We start from the raw sequence: 15,961 nt of genomic DNA, 5'->3' as shown, positions 1-15,961 counted from the left end.
TACGAGAGTTGTTGTGGTTTCTGTTGTTACTGTGGATTCAGGCTCATCAGACTGTGACCCCTGTAGACTGCAGACTGAACTAGGCCTTTTCCTGCAATCCATCTTCCTCCTTCAGAGGGACAGGGAGGAAGTTGGGGGACCTATGTATAACCAAGTACCAGGGTCATCTAGTTATACTGACACCACCTCATGAAGGCATCCATCTCCAAGTGGGTACCCAACCAACACCTGGATGTACCAACAAACCTACAACCAACTCCCTGTCATAACTCTGATTCTGGTCAACAGGATGAACAAAAAATATGTGAAGTTTCTGCATTTTCACTTTCTTTGTCTTCCTTGGAAAACAAATCACAGTTACGACAGGAAGATGATTGCATTCGTGTTGCTCTGAGCACAAGACAGCACGTCAGCGAGTTCTGACACAAGTGCACATACAGGCAGCAGGGAAAATACGCATCACGTCTCGACTAATGCACCTGAGTCTTTTATAATACGCTCATGGCTCTGCCCTTTCAATACCATGACATCTGATTCCACTTCCCACCAGATGATTCGATTCAACCTGAGAGAGAGAGAGAGAGGCCCTTTACTGGGATGGGGTTAAAAAAGGCTGTATCTAACCCCTCCAGTTTGAAAGTTATTCCTAAGCTGATTAAAGTCTGGAGAATAAGAATAAAATACAGTAAAATTATATATATTAAAAAAAAAAAAGATGAATTCAGTATGACAGAGAACCGCATCACTGGGATGAGGTTAAGGAAGGCTGTATCTGACCCTTCCATATTTGAAACCCCCTCCTCACCTGAATTAAATAATCTGGATAGTAAGAATATGAAGGAGATGTCATGGGAAGCAAGGGGTTAAAACCGGACCACAAGCATTTAGGAGTTAAGACTTTGTTTGCCAAATACTGTGATGCTAAAGTAATGGCAATGACCTGAAGTCTTATTGTATCTTATTGGATAGCTGAAAGTTACAGAGAACTGCAGAAGCCCAGAACTCTTTGTCAGGTTAAGAGGCTTCTTAGCAACCCTGTCTTACTGATTTACTTTTGCTTATTACAACTTCCTTTTCTCTTATATGTTATCTGTATCCGTCTAAATTATCATAGTCGGCATATGTAACACATAAAAGATTATGAACGAGTCTTAAGCAGAAGTAAACTTGTAAGGACAAGCTACGGCAAAGCCTCCTCCTACACTTAGTAGATTACGAACCTTAACATTAAGTATAAGAAAGTTACATGTATAATAGCCCAGTAGTAGATGGCAACAACTTTTCTAAAAATTTAATACTCCCAAAGTCATGCAGTACTGCTAAAGGAACAACTCTTAGGCCAAACTGCAGCAAGAGAATTCACAAGAACTCCCAATTTCACAAACACGCTACTTTAAAGAATGGACAAATTTACCTCTACCTCACAAATTCCCCCTAGAGTTATAACAGATATGGTCTTCACATTAAGGGACACTGCAGTATGGTCAGCTTTCAGTACCACTCCTTACCTAAGAGATAAATGGGACTATAGTTTGTTCACCTTAACTTGGAGATTTTTGTCCTTTTGCAGCCTATTTCACATGAAGTTTCATGGCAGAATAAGACAATACTATGACTTGACACTATTTCCGTTGCACTTCTTTGAGACCAGTATCATATTCTAGCACTAATCTCTTATTAAAATCAGTACTGATGACACACAGATCGTACTTTTGGACATAGTTAATGTGAACAGAGTATAGTAAAGACTTTTCATTCCACCCAATGTCACACCCACGTGAAAATCACTTCAGCACCATTGACTCATCACATTTCCCCCTCCAAAACAATGCAAGGCTGTGACAGACATAGTAACACTGTGTGTAGGTATTCATTTTTCAACCCACACTCTCAACATCATTCAGCTTATACTTTTTGGTTTTGAATCTCTCCTAAAAGAACAGTAACAGCCAACCCTACATTTACCCATCTGAGGGTCCTGAGGCTACAATGACAAAATTCCCTCAACCAAAGTCCCCATACCAACATTTGAATAATGGTTTGTAGTTCATGAATTTGTTTGTCCACTCCTTTTCTCACAGACAGTCAGTTCCATTTTATTTTGCTGTCTTTTTGAGGTGTATGGGCCTGAGGTTAGGCTACCACTGCCCATTTTATGTAAGGGAAGATGACCAACCTACTTTCCTGGTGGCACTACAAAACTGAAAAGCCTCCAGTCACCTCTATGCGATCAAACTTATGGAAGGCCGTCACTCCAACTGTGGCGTTCTTACCAACAGACCACCAGACAATGAATTTTTTTGTGCGTTTTTTGTTATATGCAAAAACTGCAACACTGAATTTATCTGTGCGTCCCTTCTCTCATGAAAAAAAAAAAAAAAAAAAAAAATCCATAACACTCTTTCTCTCATAAACCAACTCCACAACACTGTAGGCTCTTTCCTTATAAAAAACTGTCCATAACCTGGCTACTAGCGTGAGACTGAAGGCAGCAGCGTCTGCATGTGGGAGCGTCTGAGGAAGGTGAGGGTTGTATAGGCGGGTGGCGACGAGGGTTCAGGAGGCACTGACATGGGGTCACTTGATTGCTAAATGAGGCTGGACTCGGATAACCTGTGGGCAAAAATACATCATCAACATAATTTTCATCCTCATCATTACTGTCATTATCATCACTATCAATGGTAACATCATCATTTCATGCTGTTCAATCTATAGCAGCCTCTCTACTCAATCTCCATCATCATCATCGCCTCTTTTTCATACCAAAAGTCAGAAAAGAAAAACCACAAAGGAGTGAGAACTATCAACATCATGTCCAGTGAAACTAATCATGAATTTAAATTTATCTATCCATCCATCATCCAATCCTATGTTGTCCCATGAGGAGCATAGGAGCCCAGGGCTAGGCATGTTGTCCTGAAAATTTATCTTCGTACCATAATCTGCTACCCAGTTCTCATGTCTTCTCTAAAGGGCATACTAATAACTCATCAAAGGCAACTGATAACTTATGCAATGTCTATCTATCTATCCAACAACAGCAAGATGCCTTGTTCTCATAAGGGGTGACCACAAACTAATTACCTCCATGTCACCCCTTCCTCCATTAGGCTTGCCTCTTACAACTCACAACCTCCTCTCCACAGTCTTATAATACAACCCTCATTCTCTTCCAAGACTCACCATGCTGAGAAGAAGTGAGGCAAGGAGTAAGGGTAAGCGGAGAAGCCTGTCTATGGAGCACCCTGAAGCTGACAAACCGAAAACTAGGTTGCTGTTGATATCGTAGTACTCCATTTCCCCTTGTGCATCTTCATCACCTGTTGTGAGCTGTGAGGAGACATTGTCATAATCAGTATCAGTTATCATCATCTAAACCAACATCCTTATTATCACCATCATCAGTACAACAATCATCATAATCATCATCATCCTATCTCAGTTTTGTACAGTGCAAATAGGGTGAACATAAGCTAAAAACAGGGAAATAGAACAGCATAAAAATAAGGACAACATAAAAGTAAGAGAAAGGTTTTATAGATATCTGTCAGCACTGTTTCTAACATATTCTATACCCATATATTTCTGTTACAGTATTTTTGCAAAAGAGAATTCACAATAAAACAAACATATTAATCAGGGCAATGCTCAAGAGATGCAAAACAGAATTCACAATACAAATCATACATGAACCAAGACAGGGATAAAGGCATGAAAGAAAGAATTTATACAAAAACACATACATGAATGGAGGCAGGATTAAACGCATGTGAGACAGAATTCTGTGTGTCGAGGCTCTGTGACTGGTTGTGGTCGTCTCGCTGCAGCTTGGTGCCTTCCTGTGGTGCCCCGGTGCCCTCAGCCTCACCGTCCATGTCATCCTCATCATCATCCTCATAGTCCTTGCAGTTTTCCTTATCTGGCTGCACCACCACCAGTGAGGTCAGGGGTGTCACAAAATGGTTCTGCAAATGTTAGAAATAGTTAAAGCTGTTTATTTTTAACTGACCTGGTCTATGGTGGGCTAGCCTTACGATCAAACATATTGACGGGGTAATATGATATTTTTTTTTTAGAGCGAAAAGAAAGAATTAAAAGCTGAAGGCTCACTAAAAGCTGACAGATAACTTTACTCAACTGAATTACAGGACCCTAAGAGTGTCACATATTTTCACTAATTAATCTTTCCATAGTCAGGATAACTCCAGTATCTTTTTCCAGTCAAGGGTGCCTGAGTGCTAGTAAACCTCTTCAATATAAGACACTTTTCCTATGTTAACTAAAATAGTCTGGCAGCAGCACATCATGGGGTTACTGCACAAAGTCTCACCTCTAAAGCAATGATCAAAGCTTTCTTCTGTGCTACAGCCTTCTCATATGCTCCTCTTGCTGCCTTTTCTGCTGCTAGGAGGTCCTGCAAAGGAAAAAGGATTACAGATGAGAAGCGAGTCTCTCTCTCTCTCTCTCTTGATACATGGCTGGGGCAAGGAGCACTTTATTATCTGAATCTCATTAAAATAGGTGGGGGCACTCATCATCCACTCACTCAAAGTAGTGCTGCTTTCAGGTCACTTTCCTTTTCTCTCTTCCTTCCTCTTCTGTCTTTCTTTCCTTCATTCTTCCCTCTTCCTTCTGTCTACGAGTGACTCTAAACTGAGTGACAAGCCAAATGGTTTCTTGTACACCAGGAAACCATTTACTACTCTGCATGGTAACCATATAACCAAACTAAGAAGTCTGGTGGTTTAGTGGATAATTAAGGCATTCCAATCAGATTGAACCTGGGCAGGTTTATATCCAAGGGGTGGATGGCGTTTATTGTTCACGTAATGCCACTCAGGGATGAGTGAAGCTGTTCACCCTCGTCTGAAATGCCAGGACCAGCCTGCCTAGCTCAGGGCTCCTATGGTCCTCGTGGGGCAACACAGGATTAAATGATGATGATGATGATCATCATCATGATACAAGACCCACCGTCTCATAAAAACACTGCAGCTCATCATCTTTATCATCTGGACCTCCTATGGTCTATGCCCAAAGCTGGATACATGAAAATTAAATAAATAATTAAATAAACTTTGTATGGAAGCCACAAATACGTACCTTTACTTTGAGGAATGCCCAGAGTCTCTTGATGAAGTTTGGTGGTGTGGGTGCAAGGTGGAGGTGGCTGAGTAGGTGGTGGTCGGGGGCAGTGACTGTGTTCCAGTCATTCACACCCAAGAAGAAGTCACCATTGCGACCCTTGCCGGTTATGTTGGCACGAACACCACCCACTAAAGATGACTCCGTCTGACCAGTAACCACCAGTTCTGTTCCCTGCAGTATGAATCATTATTTGAAGTGTATTATATGTCACTTTTTCTTTTTTTCCAAGACATTTAGTCATCACTCTTGTACAAAACCCAAATCCCTGGCACTGGAGTGTGAAAATTTTATATATATAAATAAATAAATATATATATATATATATATATATATATATATATATATATATATATATATATATATATATATATATTAAAGGCCACAAAGCTGAAGAATTTTGTAGTTGACCAGTATCAAAAAGTTATCACCATAACACTTCTGGATGTATTTTGTACACTTCAAGTCAGTGCTTGAAATAAATGGCATCGATATCAACAACAGTATTAGTGAAGAAAAAATAAATCCCTTCCCTCCCCAAATCTGTGTATAAATATGGCATATGAGATTCAAACAAGAGAAAAACCTGGTACTGTAATTGAACAAGGTGGTGAGACACAGTGACAATTTCTTGTAGGAAGGGTGGCTCTTGCTTCAACTGGATCTGAGCAAGAAGTCAACATCCAACCATTCCTACAGACTTTTGTTTGTTTGGGTTATGCTGATGGACATGGTACTGATATAACCACTGAATTATACAAACATCCCTCACTCCCTCCCTATTCACAGAAAGGATGATGAAGGACTGTAGGAAAACGGGAGCTTCAGCCTGCAGTTTATCGATTGCATGTCCATGATGATCCTGCGGCCTAAATAACCACAACATGCTGAAGGACTGTCTGTGTTATCAACGAGGCACATAAAGCATCTCACCTTGAAGTAGTTGAAAAAGTGCGTATTGCTGAGGGTGTCCAGCATCACAGCATCACCAGCGTAGCTGAACTGGACATCCATTAAGATTGGGGTTGACAATTCCTCATAGAAACCCTTCAGTTGTTCTGCTGCATCTGCCTCCTCATAAATCTTGCGCGCTGTGCCGTGGTTCTGTGATAATGATTAAATCCACAGATGAGGTAAGAGGAAGAGATGAAAGAACTAGACTGAGTGAAATGTGTGTTGGAATTTAAAAGGAAACTTACAGCTCAACTAGCCTAAGGAAAATGTGGAATGAGGTTCTGAATTGGGGTTTCAAGATTTTACGATGGTCCAAATGTTGCAGGATCACATGCAGTTTGGAAAGCTGCTTACTGTCTTTTGTCATAACGAGATGTAATAATATTTACATTCGCAACTTTACATGGAGCTTCTACAAGAATAATCAATAGGTGCTGTACTACAAAAAGAAATGATGGGAAAAAAATCAAACCAACCAACCTGTAATGCAATTTTTGTAAGGAAGTCCATGTCTGCCCCCTGGCCAAACCCAAGGCAGAATATAGATGCCGAATACTTGTTTCTGGCCCGTACATTCCTAAGAATGGCTGAGTGGCTGGTGACCCCGGCCGTAGGTGACCCATCCGTCAGTAGCACCACAATGTGAGGGCGGTTGGTCTCAGAAATAGCGGAGGAATCGATTTCTTGTTCCACTGCCACCTGGTTGGTAATGTGAATGATAACTGCTAATACCACAACCCCCTTCTGGGTGTAGGGGACTGAGGATAGGCTGACATTATCCAGGACATTTAAAAGTACCGTATGCAGTAGGTCTGCCTCCTGCCCATAAATGTTCTGGACTTGTTTCGATAAGAGTGAAATGTGAAGAACATTAGGTTAGGCTGTGCTATCTGTTTTAGATGACTTCAGTCTGTGGGAAGTAAAACTAAAGGGAAAGAAACTGGACAAACAAATTCATGTATACTGTAAAAATGAGTGAGGTACAGGCTGAAATAAGGTGTAGTCTGGGTGGTGTATGGTATTTCTTTAATGGAGGAACTGAAATGACAGAAGGAAACAAACCAATATATGAAATAATTATAAGGACATGTCAACAGTATTCCTGTGTGACTCTAATGATGCAAATTACAGGTAGACAAAGATATACATAGATAGAAAGATCGACAGATATAGATAATTATATGTAAAGAAATAGATACACAGGTAGAGACTTAGAAAGATAGATGGGCAGGCAGACAGATATAGATAAATACACTTTAAAAGCAGACAGACAGAAAGATGGGAAAGACAAACAGACAGGTGTTATGTCAAGGTTCTTCTGACTACTGCAGGTCATATATTAATAGCAAGAATGAACAGATATCAGAATAATATTAGTGAACAGTAATCCTCAGAATGTCTCGAGTCAAATAATGCTAATACAAGGTGGCCCATATATAATTCTCTTCTTCCACTTCACTGGGTGACTTCTTTTGTGTTGCAGGAATGGCATACTCGGCGTTATCAATGTCTATCATGCATCGCCTGTTCATTTCCTAACCCCACTGCCACACCCACTCCCACACCAGCAGCATGAGCCATCCCTACAACACACTGATATCTCCAGGTAGGTTTGTAGTGGACTGCTGTTTATGGATCACCCTGTATAATGATTCTATCAGGTTTGAATTTTAGTCTGGCTGTTTGTATGCTAAATGTAAACTTCCCAAATGTCCTCATACTAAAGAGACACAAAAACTGATCAACATTTTTACACATACTTCATCCATTAGTAAGAGAAAAACAATAAGCATTAGATTTCCTATACAGTAACTGAGATATTACTCTGTATGGTGTAAAAGCCAGCACCCTCCATGTACCTATAAACTAGCTACTGGGTTCATAACATCATCAAAATCTGATGAAATAAAATAAATGCACTTAAAAGTCACTAAAAACAATTACATACTCTACAACAGATAACTTTTAACAAATATCATCTGGAGTAAATGGTATTAAAAATCTGTCACCTTATGAGAGGGAAAAAAAAAAAAATCCAATGTAGTTCCTATAGTGAACTACACAGGCCTTTCAATCCTCATTACTAAAGATACTGGCTAATATATGTTCTGAATCATCCTGTAATATTCATGTGTTGCATAAGAATGTCACTGCTGTGTCACATGTACAGTCAGCACAAAAAGTACTTGAAATCTTTGATGTCATAACATAAGGACATGATCCTGTACTTCCAATGTACATCAAGGACTAATATGTAGTAACTGGTAACACAAATGATCAATACAACTACTACTACAATTTCATGCACATATTAACAGACTGAACACCAAATTTCATTATAATTAGTGCAATGCTAACATCCCTACCAAGTGCAGCCACACAGCAGTATACGCGGGGTGTATTGTCACTTTTATTATATGTCCGAGGTCCAATACCTTTTATGCTGCTGTACCTATGGAAAGAATAGATATACACTATAATTACTTCTATGTCAACATCTTTATGTTTAACCCCTACACATGTAGTTATGGTCAAAAGTTTGCTTATTATTGCACTGCGTCTACTTCACACTTAAGGCATGTCTGTCATTTTCCTCCCTGAAGCATCACACCAGAGAGAACCAAGTATGAGCACAGAAACATACCAAGCCTCTCTCAGTGATGGAATAGTACCCAGCCGAGGGAAGTGAGAAGTAGAAGAGGTGCTATATTATGCGAACTTCTGTCCTCAACTGCATATCAAGTAGGAAGTGTTCAGAGAAGTAAAGGGACGTAACATGTAAAATAAGTGCGGTAACTGCCTGGTTATGTGTCACTAAACAGTACTCTTACCAACAGTGCAATGACAAAGACAGATGATAAACACTGTCAAAGTGTTTGAGACCAGGACATCACACATATCCAGTGAAATTCAAAAAAATTTAATGCATGTATGGGTTAAAAAGGGATTTGGAAATTCATGATCAATAATTTCAGACATGCTTCAATATCCATGAGTTCTAAGCAAAGATAAATGATATACTGTAAATATTTTATCCTGCTCATGACCCTCCTTCCCACCTAAAGATGAAATGAGGTAGGATCAAGAAGCAAGGAAAGGCAAAGTACAGAAGTAGAAGAATTATGAATGGCAAATAAAATGGATACGACATATGACCCACACATGCATTAGCATTTTTCTGAATCACTCAGAAGTATAACGCTAAGTGCAGAGGTGCGGCAACTGCAGACTAAGACAAGTGGTGCTGGTGAGGTCCATGGGTGGTGCAGATATCATACTGTACTTGTGTGGTGCAAGTAAGTACATAATGCAATGCACAGTCACGGTCGATGCCTCCTACACATGCCACACACTTTCAACAACAGAAACGAATGCTTAGAGTTTTGATGTGTGATTTTAAATTTTACAACTCAGGATTATCTATCTTTATTTGTCAATAATGAACTATGGCACCCTTGACGTCTCAAAATGGGTACAGCAGAAATGGTTGATGTTATCTTCTACAATTATTTCTGACTAAAAAGTTCTGAGCATGTGTTGAGAGACTACTGAACATGACTGCACACAAAGTTGGTGCAAATACAAGTGCTATATACACAAATGGTGTAGATATCCAGTGCTCTGCTGGTGCGCTGATGTGATATGGTGCTAATATCAAGCAAAACATAAAGGCATCAAGACCCCTATCCAATCCATATTATTCAGGACTCTGCATTTTCAAGCAGATAATTTGAGATTGGCTGTATTCCTCTCCCCCAGGCATATTTCATTATATTTTTTTTACATTCCATCCTCATTCATCCTAACTGAGACTTGTAATATGTGTTAACCACAGATGCCAATGCCTTTATGTCAGCTGCAATATTCAGATGGTGCTGCAGTGGTAGGAAAAACATAAATAAACCTGCAACCGAGATCGTCCACAAGCATCAAGTTGCCTCGGAGGTGCTGTTATGGGTGGAAATGGTGAAAATGGTTGACACAGCAGGAGCACTAATTCTCACACTATACATCATGTACTCCACCAATGTAAGTTCTTACTGTACTAAACCAAAGGATAGTTTGACCATCAAAGGACAGTATGCATTAAGAAAGATCATATAAAGCACTTGACAATTTGGATATCCCAAGTAAGTTTGCCCTGAGGCAATAAACACTTAACCCGTTACTGCTCTATACAGCCTGGGCTGTTCCGAGTGCGACTGCTCAATACAGCCCTGGCAGCGCAGGTGAATTTAGAATATATTGCCATGGTGACCAAGGCTGACCCATGCAAGCATATTTGAGCCTTCAAAACCGAAACCGAAAAAGAAAACAAAAACCATACATTCCAATAGGGAATCACACACTTCGATGTTCATCCATGGCTTTACCAAGATAAATATTGGGCTAATATTTCGTTACTATATACTTTGGCACGTGTTCTCTCAATTCCTAAGACAAAATTTGGCCATTGGGAAATTTCATTTTTACCCCTATGTCTGCGCACCACGGTCACCTCCAAAAAACTGCCATGCGCAGGTAACGGGTTAAGCTGTTAAGTTTAGTGCTCACAATCTGTGGACCTTTTTGGTCAATACTACTGGTGCATCAAGAAGGATGGAAAAGGAATTTGAGAAGACACCTACAGTTCATCCTTTCCTCAAATACCTTTTCTCCTAGCTCAGTGATATACAAAACGGCGTGTCACTGCTAAGACAAATAAGGATGGTGCTGGTAGGAGGGAGGAGGGTTCATGGTCAGGTCATATTTGGGTTTGTGGTGAGGGGGTGGAGGGGGTGGGGTGAGGGGCCAATTGTAAGGAGGTGCATAATACATCACAGAGCTGAGGCTAACATCTCAATACTGGCTCTGAAATTAATTCCTAACACAAAACAGATGAGTCAGCATGAAAACCATAAGTGAATTGCAAACATTATACTATATAATGCGAACTAGTAATACCTGATGCTGTGTATGTGGGGAGAGATTTTGCCCAGTTTTTGACAGCACTCTCAGTACTGCATTATATTTTTTTAATTTTAGCTGAATATCAGCTGAGTTTTTGAAAGTTTTGTTTCATCAAAACACTGACTTTACAAGGCTGTTTCCTTTACAGTAAGAGCACTGCAAGTTGGTAGATGGTGTATCAGGAATTTATTTAGTCACCTGACTGGTAATTACTAAAGCATTTATTTCAGTTTAATGGGATTTTGTCATTATCTGTACTGTATCATTCATTCACTTGTACAGTACTCCATTGCTTCAGAAGGGAGGACTGTATCTCTGGCTTAGGTCTTACAGCATATCCAATAATGCCCTTTCTGCCAATCAATATAATGAAGTCATTGTGAAGGGTGGAGTTATTGGAGAAACAAATTTTTATATGCCCTCACCTCCCTCCGTTACAGTCATAAGTGCAGCAGCTGTGGTGGCCAAGATTTATGGAGAAAATTGGTGCAAGTTAACACACTGCCTAACTGAACTGATAGCCAGCACTGAACAGCAATATTTACAGAGAAAGTTTTTTTCTTTTTGGATGAGATTTTACATGTTGTTGAAGGTGAAAGGTTTGATGAAGTGAATCTGTGTGGGTTATTGCAAATAAAAAGATGGTAAACACTGTTATGATATACAGTAAGCATATCAATGTTACTTTTTACACAGGCAGCAGTTTATGGAAGAGTAATGTTCAATCAAGTCTCATACAGAAGATTCCTCCCTATAGAAGGATGACAGAGATAGATGTATAAGAGCCTCTGTTGAGGGAGACTGTCAGGAAGGAGTTTTGTGGCTGCAAAGGTGGCTATGGGATTACTTATGTTTATTTAAGAAAGTACTGGGAGTCAGGAAGTTATTTCTAGGATAACATCCTATGGCACTTCGGATTACAGTTCATATCTTTTGTGGGTTTCACAAGAAAAAAAGAAATACAGTATATAGGTAATATGAGGACTGTAACTGTTTGATTACTAAGCGTGAGTATACAGGTGTGGTGTACGATGCTAATTCTTGTCACCAGCTGTGGGGAGGCTGAGAGAAAAGAAAACAAAGCACCATATTCCTAGGTACTTTAGAGACTCCATAGAACCTCTTCCTTGAAGTGATTTATTTTGCAATAAATATAAACACAGACGAGACGATCTGGATGTGATAACCATAATAAATCACTAAGAAAAAGATACTGCAAAGCCTACAATGCCACCTTGAATAAGGCCTTATGTTGCATATACTACACAATTCAAATTATGTAATGATGAAAGTAAGTTCATCAACATATGAAATGGTTACCAGGGGGCATAAAATAGTAACAAGCAAAGTATACTGTTGCAGTTTACAGTTTCATACAAAGCATAATACAATGCACTGTTCAGTAAATAATGCTTAGAAGTACTGCACATGTGTTTTCTCTAACTCCACCCTTCCTGCAAGAAAATAATGAGTCAGAAGACTGATCTTACATTTGCCTTTTCTCCTCCACCCCTACAATGACCAAGAGCAGAAGAAAAACTGGCAGGGTAACAATCCTTCATATCATTCAATCCGAAAACTTATAAAACTTCATAAATATATCCCCATGCTCCTACAACTTCATGTAGTATTGTTATATCCACTTGGTTCACAAACTACAAGAAAATGAACTTGCAGTGCTCTACAGTACCATTTTTAAAGAAGCAAGAAATCATTGAGAACTTTAGGTACAAGTAAAAATTAACAGCTGGAAGATGTTGTTTGCCTCAGCCTGTGGGGAATGTGAAGTGCATCAATGAGGTGGAGCAACCGGCTGTCTCTGTTTTGTACTGTATCAACCTCTTTACTTAGATACTGGTGACTGGAAGTCTAATGGTTAGAGTGCCTAGGCTAGACTGGCAGTGTACCATACATCTGATCTCCAATCAATGACTGGAGGTTGCTAAATCACATACTGCCATCATGGAAGTTGGCCGGTCATCTACTCTTAAATGTACTGAACTTCGCCAGTCTCACCTCAGCCCTCAGTAAATGGGGTAAAATGGAAATGGCTTTAACTATGAGGCATCCTGTCAAGGCTGGATAAATCAATTAATGCCAGCCAAAATAGGTACGTCTTAAGACATCTATAAAGGAGTTTCCCGTCACCTGAATAGCATCATCCGCCTGTGGGTTTGCTACTATACCATGCCATTTTATTGTTATTTATCATCCTGTACCCATCTCAGGATATCATTCTTATGTTTCCATCACTAACATCTGAACTATATTTCCTATGCTTAATAATGGTGAGGATGCTTTAAATACAGAATACAATAAAATCCAATGGAGCTTCAGTGGACCATTGAATACATTAGAATATAAGCCATGTCCTGACTAGAACAAAAAGTACTGTACATCAGAGCACTGTGTACAGAATTCCAGATTACTGTACCATGTCTTGCTAAATTACAGCATTTACAAATGGCACCTGACATGACAGGTAACAAGATGGATTCTAAATTTTAAAGTTGTAAGAAGTCATGATCAAATCACAAGCTGTTTTAAAGACAGAGACAACTCAGTCACTCCACATAACAGCAGACCAAAGAAACCAACTAATTTCGTCTGTCACTTTTCTGTGATTGTTAGGTCATCCCAAAATTCACGTAGCACTGGACCTTGCTTATTCCTTGAAATTTACCACAACAATGTAAAGTTAACTCTTCAGTCTAAGGATGTCATTTATAATTTATTCTTGATGCATTAGACAATTTTAATCAGCTTTGGAGAGCACCCTCCACTAAAGGAATTAATGACTGCTAAACCAAAACCTTCCAGTTTGGAGATTCTCACCTGAGCTGAACAAAATAGTCTGGAGATAGCAAGAATGAAATATGAAAAACATCATTATATTGAAGCAGTTCAGGAGAGACAAAAAAAATATATATATATATACTAAGTACTTTCCCACTAAAACATCAGGTCAACAAAATGCCACAAAACTAAGACAACGCGCTACGTCAATTCTGAACTGTCCTCTAACACTCACGGAGGCTAATGGTTCATACGACTCTAAGAGGAAAGCGAGCATCATGTCTCTTGTGTAATCAAATGACTTCATCAGTACAGTACAGTTTGATACCACAAACATCTGAACTTCTGCGCAACGTTATAAACAATGCTAGTGTTTTTTTTGCATGATTGAGTAATCAATGTGCAAGCAATTTCATAAGATGTGCAGCTAAATTTCATAATAAAAAGCTCCTTGACCATGAAAAGTGCCAACTAAATTATACTGGTATTACAGTACAGTACTACACACTGGATAAGGTCAGACTGAGTACACAAGAGAACAGAGTAACAGGTCTTGCATAAATGTGCATCTCATCCTGTCGGGTTCGACAAATTTCCACCAAGCTTTTGAGAAGAGTTTTCTGCCCCCAATTTTGTGCTTTACCAGCGGCGATAATCTATCCCTGCGTCTGCCACTGCCCTTCTCGCCAGGTTTGCAATCCTTGGGATCAGCGTGATGGAAGACAGGGACATGCTTCCAAGGGGGCAGGCGAACTTTTACTAGTGCCTCCTGGTTGGGAAACAGAGTAGAAATCCCATGATTCTATGACATTTTTTCTTACTTGCAATTCATTACAGGCTGTGATGTGGGGAAAAGCAGATGTTAGATAATATAATGCCAGCAGATAGGGAAATAATGTAAAATCCCTGTGATTCACCAACATTTTGATGTGCTTGCATTTTATTAAAGTCTGTGAGAGGTGAAGAGGAGATGTTAGAATCAATGCAGGTAATACAACAAACCACACATCCTATACTTCACCAACCTCTTTGCATATTAATACATTCTACGAGAAGAGGTGATCTTATAATCACTACGGGTTGAGTATAACACAAAACCCTAACTCACCAGCAATTTTCATGCATGTATTTCTGAAGTCCACAAAACGTGGAAAGAAGTTAGTTACAACTACACCTAAGGAAATAAAGAGGAAGCCCTACGATTCACCACAATTGCTTTTTACTTTTCCCATCAACCTTTTTTCCCTTTTATATATCAATAAACGCTATGAGAAATGGAAAAGACGTTAGAATCATGTGTAATCACACTGTTCCGTGGAGGAAAGAAGACAGTTTAATAAGACATGACAAAGCCTAAGGTTATCAGTATATCAGTTATTTTTTGACAGTTTCACATAGAAGAACACATCAAAACTTAAAAAACACCTTGAGGTTTTGAGATCCATACAGATGACTTCATATGTGGCAAGGACATACCAATTAAATAAGTCACCTAATTTAGCTGGCTAAGAACCATGAAATATAATAATTAAAAAAAAAAAAAAAAAAAAAGAAAAAAAGCCAAAGACCAAGGAAGCTAGAGCACACCATATGACATAACCAGATGAGCTGGGAGACTTCATTATCACTCTTTATCACCATCCTGATCTCTTTTTTCCACATAAAGATGAGATAAAGAAGTCACATTTAAGGGAAACTTTCACCAGGATGCTTAGTGAAAGGAGCCAATCATCCAAACACCCTTAGGTCACCAGAATTCTGTCTTCATATTTACTGACCTAATCATCCATATCTTTACTTTTTTTTATATTTACAGACATCTAACCATCTCTGCATTTTTTTCTATCTGCATAAAAATAACAACAGCTAAATATCCAATCCCACTCTGTGACAAGCTAAACCACAACATAAACAACCAAATCTATGTTAGTCTTAAACCAAAGTATTTATTATGCTTTATACTGCCAGCTTTTTGCCACATGAACATGATTTTATTCTGTTTTGGGGTCAACTGAACACCCTATCTAACCTAGTCACTATGAATGGTTACTTGAAAGTTAACAAAATGGTTTGAAGGCAGTGAGAGGAGGCTAAGAAAATACAGCACTGAAAT

General features: G+C 39.2%; 1 protein-coding gene across 1 annotated transcript in view; it reads right to left on the bottom strand.

Moving 5' to 3' along the window:
• Positions 1-3,165: 3,165 nt before the first annotated feature.
• LOC145416730 (inter-alpha-trypsin inhibitor heavy chain H2-like) overlaps positions 3,166-15,961 on the bottom strand; it is a 283,775-nt gene continuing 270,979 nt past the window's right edge. The window contains exons 9-15 of the mRNA XM_080285658.1: positions 14,492-14,617; positions 6,583-6,801; positions 6,082-6,252; positions 5,107-5,322; positions 4,334-4,417; positions 3,747-3,968; positions 3,166-3,333 (exon numbers count right to left, since the gene is read on the bottom strand). Coding sequence (XP_080141784.1) covers positions 3,166-3,333; positions 3,747-3,968; positions 4,334-4,417; positions 5,107-5,322; positions 6,082-6,252; positions 6,583-6,801; positions 14,492-14,617 — 1,206 coding nt within the window. The remainder of the gene's footprint in view (positions 3,334-3,746; positions 3,969-4,333; positions 4,418-5,106; positions 5,323-6,081; positions 6,253-6,582; positions 6,802-14,491; positions 14,618-15,961) is intronic.

This window comes from Coenobita brevimanus, chromosome 107, assembly GCF_032717465.1.
Source record: "Coenobita brevimanus isolate Jiangsu-jjx chromosome 107, ASM3271746v2, whole genome shotgun sequence".
In the NCBI taxonomy this organism is placed as follows: Eukaryota; Metazoa; Arthropoda; class Malacostraca; order Decapoda; family Coenobitidae; genus Coenobita; species Coenobita brevimanus.
The sequence above is the reverse complement of the archived record's forward strand: the minus strand, read 5'-3'. Positions and strand labels throughout refer to the sequence as shown.